Genomic DNA, 5,310 nt, shown 5'->3' with positions numbered 1-5,310 from the left:
TTTTTTTTTTTTTTTTTTTTGTTTCCTTCACATTTCCCAGACGTCTCAGATCTCTCTCTCTCTCAGACGTTCTCTCCTCTTTAGAACTAGAGACTCGGAATCAGCATCCTATTTTTCCCCTTTTTTTTTTTTCACTATTTTCCAAAAACATCTTAAACCGAATCGAAATTGCGTGATTGCGTTCGGTTTGTTTTGGTTTAGATAATTTAGTTTCATAGAAACTATACATACATTATGTTTTGGCTTTGGTTTTGGTTTAGTTTTGATGTAATTCATCACAAAAGGAATCAGAAACCGAACTTAACTAAAGTGAATTACAAATAATTTTGATTATGGTTTTCAAGTTTTACAAAAAAAAAAAAAAAAAAAACTGATAAAACCGGAAAAACAGAATCTTAACCGAACTAATAAAGCAAACAATGTGATGTGAAGGTGAAAGACGTGTAGATAGATATTGAAGGAAGCACATCTTTCGTGATCCTTCATGTGACACCTCTTGCTTGAGTCATCTCATCTCCTTCATACGCAACTTTTCTCTCCTACCACAGCTGCTTTTAGTAGGACCAACATTATTCCAATGATTCAACTACCATTAACATTCATAACTAAATTGGTTTCCTTATCTTGTAAAAAGCCAGTGAAAACAATAACAAGCATCAACAAAAACACATGAACTGTTGTTGTGTTGAACTTGATGCTAAAGACGTTGATAAGTTAGGATCAACCGCGGTCTATATAAGAAAGAAACATCATAGTTCAAATTAAAAGAGATTGTGATCAACTCCAACAAACATGGAATCTTCTTATCTAATATTCTCAAAAAAATAAATTTAGTAATAGACAGGAGATACCATAATCAGAGGAATATCCGCTTAGCAGCATCCAAAGTATTGCATAGTAGCATGGCGATCGTCATGGGTCCGACTCCTCCAGGTACGGGAGTGATAGCCGAGGCTACACCTAACGCTTCCTCGTAACATACATCCCCAACAAGACGGTAACCAAACTCACAGCTACTATCCTGCAATATTATAACACATCATGCTCCAATGTCTAACCAGCAACAATATCAGAATCCAAAGGCAAAACATTTTATCTCTTCATTTTAAGCTCTAAAATCATTCAGTTTCATGTTTTCTCTACCAGAATGGATTCATGCTAATATAAGACTTTTGATCAATTTAGGAATACTTTAAAGAAAATTATATATACCTCAACCGGACATGTTCCAACATCAATGACAACTGCTCCAGGTTTAAGCCAACTTCCACGAACTAAATTAGGTATACCTGCAGCTGCTATCACAATATCCGCCTTCCTAGTAATGTGCTCTGGATCCTTTGTAAACGCATGCACCGTGCTTACTGTTGCGTCATGCCTCTACTCAAGAATTTCAGGAAAGACATCAAATGCATAGTTAACCAAAAACCCAAAATGCTAAAACATAAGAACCCACTTGCACTGTAATGAAAAACTAATAATACCTGCAATAGTAAAGACATTGGTAGTCCAACGATGTTGCTTCTTCCAATCACAACAGCATTTTTGCCTGCTATTTCAACGCCTGCTCTTATCAACAACTCCACACAGCCTTTAGGAGTGCAAGATACAAACAGCGGTTCCCTCCCTCTCATTGCAAGATTCCCCATGTTTAATGGATGAAACCCATCAACATCTTTCTCCAATCTCACCATATTCAAGATTTTTGATTCATCAAGGTGCTGTACAAGATATCTTCCATTACTTGATGGTACTCACGAGAAAGAATAAAAAAGAAAGAAAAACACCAAAATGCAAGAACACTCTCCTGAAAAAGATCTATACAAGTAAGATGATGCACATGCTCTGTCGCATTATCTAATTAGATGCTTTACCTACCAATAATAAAGGAAACCGTAAAGGGAAAAATGTTATGCAGCGAGTCCATGATCTATGAGACAGGTTATAACAAGCGAGCGTGCACACAATTAATGGATTTGATGAATAGTATATAAATTGAGAAAGTCTACAGAAAAGAATATGAAGACAAAGTACACATAACTACTTGACCTCCTAACATAGAACTAACCTTTGACATCAACAACACTTAACATCCCCATCACTATGTCATGATTCATATTACACACACAAAAAAAAAAAAAGAAAGAAATGAGAAACATACTTGGGGCAAAGGAAGCTGCACAAGAACACCATGAATAGACGTGTCTTCATTAAATTCTTTCAAGACACTAATAATATGTCCTTCACTACAATCCTCAGGCAATTCAGCCAGAACAGATTTAATACCAGCTTCTTCACAAGCTTTAATTTTGTTGCGAACATAAGTTTGTGAGTCTCTTTGTTGGCCAACCAAAACAACAGCAAGACCAGGGACTTTTCCAACAGCCTTTTTCATCTTCCCCACTTCACTTATAATCTTTGTTCTGATTTCCTCGGCTATAACTTTACCATCTATTACCACAGTCTTCTGTTCAGTCTCTGTATACACAAAAGAAACAAAAAACACACACACAACTTCAGAAGTCAACTCAGACAAATTAGATAACTTTCTTGTAATATAAATAAAACCATGAAAATGGAACGAGCAATCTTACCAAAAGCAGCAAGAGGTGGAGGATCAGAGTAAGGAATCCAATTTTCAGGCAAATCAAGGGAGACAAGTGGAGGAGACACTAAGATGGAGCTTAGGTAATGAACTTCCCTTGTTGTCAAACGAATTGCCTTACTATGCACCGCGGCCAAAGCTTTCCTCGCGACCAATAACATGCTCGAAACTAAAAGAACACAGTCACTNAAAAAAAAAAAAAAAAAAAAAAAAAAAAAAAAAAAAAAAAAAAAAAAATCATTGAAAGATTCCAAACTCCGTCAAGAGAACCTTAAACAGATCAGCCTAAGCTAAGATATAAAAAACCACGATTTGATCCTTTTAAGCTAATTCTCTTCATTATACATTCACATTTAACAAACTTGCACAGATTAAAGATTTCACGAGACTAATCAAAAAGAGCTTTACCACAATCATCTTATTCACTTAAAAGCTAAATTCATCTTCTTCACTAACAAAAACGAAATCGGAAAACAGGAAATTACGGCGGAGGAGAGATTCACCAGTGTAAAATAAGCGTCGTCAATGGCGTTGAAAAGTATCGCTAGGCATTCCGGAGTTTAGGATTCAACGAGAGTGATGATCAATATAAAAACGATGATTAAAATTAAAAAATTAACCACCGTGTGAGAAAGACACGTGTTATGATCTGGAGATTAGATCTTGCAAGTGGGTTAAATAATCAAACGGCAGAGACAATGTCACACGTGTGAAAAAGAGTTTTGTGTGTGTAGGTGTGTGTGTGTGTCTCTCTCTCTATTGCTCCTCCAAGTAGCAAAAAAAAAAAAAAAAAAAAAAAGGCAGAGGGGAAAAAGAGAGAGACGATGCGATCGGGCAAAGTGCAGAAACACTTATTATAGTTCTTCTGCATTCTGCAAAACACACAAAAGAGAGAGGAATTTATTACTCGTCGTGAGTGTGATTTTGAGTGTATCGATAACAGAGAGACATAGATACAGAGAGATCTTTTTTTACCCAACGTTTTTTTTTGGGGATCCAATGCGTTCGTAATTTCATTGAATTCTAAATCTCGGGGATATGAAAGGCGGAGGCGGTGGAGGAGGAGGTGTTGGTGGAGGAAAACGCCGGTGGAAAGTTCTGGTTATTGGAGTTTTGGTACTTGTTATTCTCTCTATGCTTGTTCCTCTTGCTTTCTTGCTCGGTCTTCACAATGGCTTTCACTCTCCTGGTATGTGTATCCTTCTCTCTCTCTCTCACAACTCGCTTTGCTTCCTTGCTTGTTTTTTATTTTGCCCGATCTCTGTTTCCAGATCTAATCTCTTTCACTTTATTTTTTTCAGGATTTGTCACTGTTCAACCAGCTTCTTCTGTAAGCATTATTTTCCCGTTTCTTTTATTCGTGTGTGTGAGTGTATTTGATTTTTATTGTTCTGATACTTCCCTTTCTTTTGGTATCAGTTTGAGAGCTTTACCAGAATCAATGCTACCAAACATACTCAGGTATTCTACTTTGATTGATTGATTCGATTCCCATTTGTTATACCAAATCTTCTCTTTTTTTTTTGCTGCTTCTCACATTTTTCTAACTTGCTTTTGCAGAGAGATGTATCCGAACGGGTCGATGAGGTTCTTCAAAAAATCAATCCAGTGCTTCCCAAGGTTGGTCCTCCTATTTGAGTTTTTCTCACACTTGTTTTCAGTGATGGATGTAGATTAGTTGTTTTTTGACACCAAAGTTTAGATCTTTTCCTGCACCCGTTAGATTTAATAAGCCTTTATGATGGTTGGAAGCCATTCATTATCTTAAACACACTGCTCTCAAATTGACACAGACATTTCAGATCTGGTCTATTTGTATTTAATTTTCCAACTATTGAAGGATGTTTCTGTCTTAAATATGTGGCATAAGTTAGTGTTTCTCATCTTCTCTTTCCACTGATGTTAAAAATGTATAGGCTTTGCAGATAATAGAGCTATCTGATCAACCTGATTTAGCAAAAAAATATATGTGTATCAGGTTTTTCACAGTACTACTGCTAGATGTCAATGCTAACAAATAGAAGAAGAAAAAACTTAGATGCCTGTTTGTTTTACGGATAGCTATGCAAGATGCCTCATAATTAACCAACTTTTTTGGCGCCCAACAAACAAACTAGAGGTCAAGAGGTTGTAGTTACTCAGTTGTTTTTTTTTGTGTCATGTTGCTTAAGGGGTAGAAAATTTAGATGGAAGAATGATGTATTTTTATTTGACTATGTCTTGAGCTTTAGAAAGTTGAAATGCTTTCATGAAATATTGTCAAGTATCTCAACTAGTCTTGGGCGAGGTGAAGAATCGGTTCCTTGTTTTTGAATGGTTAAACTGCTTGTAACAGTGTTTACTTGTTTCACATGTTAGAAAAGCGACATAAACGTGGGTTCCAGGGATATGAATGGGACAAGCGGCAGTCTATCTGAAAAAAGAGGTTTGTTTTACAAGTGTCACTTCCTTGAAAGTCCTCTCTTATTATTTTATTTTGATTGTGATCTGCAATTTTACGTCTGGTTCCTCGATAAATATGCAGGATTACCAGTGTCCCCAACTGTTGTTGCCAACCCAAGCCCTGCAAATGTACAAATGGATTAAGTGGTTTCTGTAGTAGTATATCTCTCACGAATCGTCTGAAGCTAACCTTATTCTGCTTTATTCTGTGAACAGAAAACAAAAACTGAAGCCACATATAAAGGTGTTCAGAGGACAATAGC

The 5,310-nt window shown here is 36.3% G+C and overlaps 2 protein-coding genes across 7 annotated transcripts in view; one reads left to right on the top strand and one right to left on the bottom strand.

Annotated features, from left to right (window-relative positions):
• On the bottom strand, nucleotides 284-3,203 carry LOC104782308 (bifunctional protein FolD 1, mitochondrial). 4 transcript variants are annotated; one of them, XM_010507207.2, is made up of 7 exons: nucleotides 3,109-3,203; nucleotides 2,595-2,774; nucleotides 2,162-2,478; nucleotides 1,485-1,721; nucleotides 1,213-1,380; nucleotides 852-1,021; nucleotides 284-731 (listed from the first exon to the last, which is right to left on the bottom strand). In XM_010507207.2, the coding sequence occupies exons 2-6, from the start codon at nucleotides 2,764-2,766 to the stop codon at nucleotides 857-859; spliced, it is 1,059 nt and encodes a 352-aa protein (XP_010505509.1). In that variant the 5' UTR covers nucleotides 2,767-2,774; nucleotides 3,109-3,203; the 3' UTR covers nucleotides 284-731; nucleotides 852-856. The 4 variants fall into 4 exon arrangements, with proteins under 4 accessions (XP_010505509.1, XP_010505510.1, XP_010505511.1 ...); XM_010507208.2 differs by lacking the exon at nucleotides 3,109-3,203 and having other exon boundaries at nucleotides 284-586; nucleotides 2,595-2,787; XM_010507209.2 differs by lacking the exon at nucleotides 3,109-3,203 and having other exon boundaries at nucleotides 284-548; nucleotides 2,595-2,787.
• Nucleotides 3,644-5,310, top strand: part of LOC104782307 (probable galacturonosyltransferase 7) — a 5,135-nt gene continuing 3,468 nt past the window's right edge. For all 3 annotated transcript variants that reach the window (XM_010507206.2, XM_010507205.2, XM_010507204.2), the window contains exons 1-6: nucleotides 3,644-3,794; nucleotides 3,907-3,935; nucleotides 4,025-4,066; nucleotides 4,166-4,225; nucleotides 4,964-5,030; nucleotides 5,130-5,176. In XM_010507206.2, coding sequence (XP_010505508.1) covers nucleotides 3,644-3,794; nucleotides 3,907-3,935; nucleotides 4,025-4,066; nucleotides 4,166-4,225; nucleotides 4,964-5,030; nucleotides 5,130-5,176 — 396 coding nt within the window. The remainder of the gene's footprint in view (nucleotides 3,795-3,906; nucleotides 3,936-4,024; nucleotides 4,067-4,165; nucleotides 4,226-4,963; nucleotides 5,031-5,129; nucleotides 5,177-5,310) is intronic.

The sequence above is a fragment of the Camelina sativa genome, chromosome 4 (assembly GCF_000633955.1).
Source record: "Camelina sativa cultivar DH55 chromosome 4, Cs, whole genome shotgun sequence".
NCBI lineage: Eukaryota > Viridiplantae > Streptophyta > Magnoliopsida > Brassicales > Brassicaceae > Camelina > Camelina sativa.
This window is presented reverse-complemented; position numbering and strand designations above follow the sequence as displayed.

Coding starts and splice junctions, on each gene's coding strand:
- LOC104782308 (XM_010507207.2), bottom strand. CDS start 2,766: ATGTTATTGGTCGCGAGGAAAGCTTTGGCCGCGGTGCATAGTAAGGCA. Junction 1,722..2,161: donor TGCAGCTTCCTTTGCCCCAA/GTATGTTTCTCA, acceptor TATCTTGTACAG/CACCTTGATGAATCAAAAAT. Junction 1,381..1,484: donor CAATGTCTTTACTATTGCAG/GTATTATTAGTT, acceptor ATTCTTGAGTAG/AGGCATGACGCAACAGTAAG.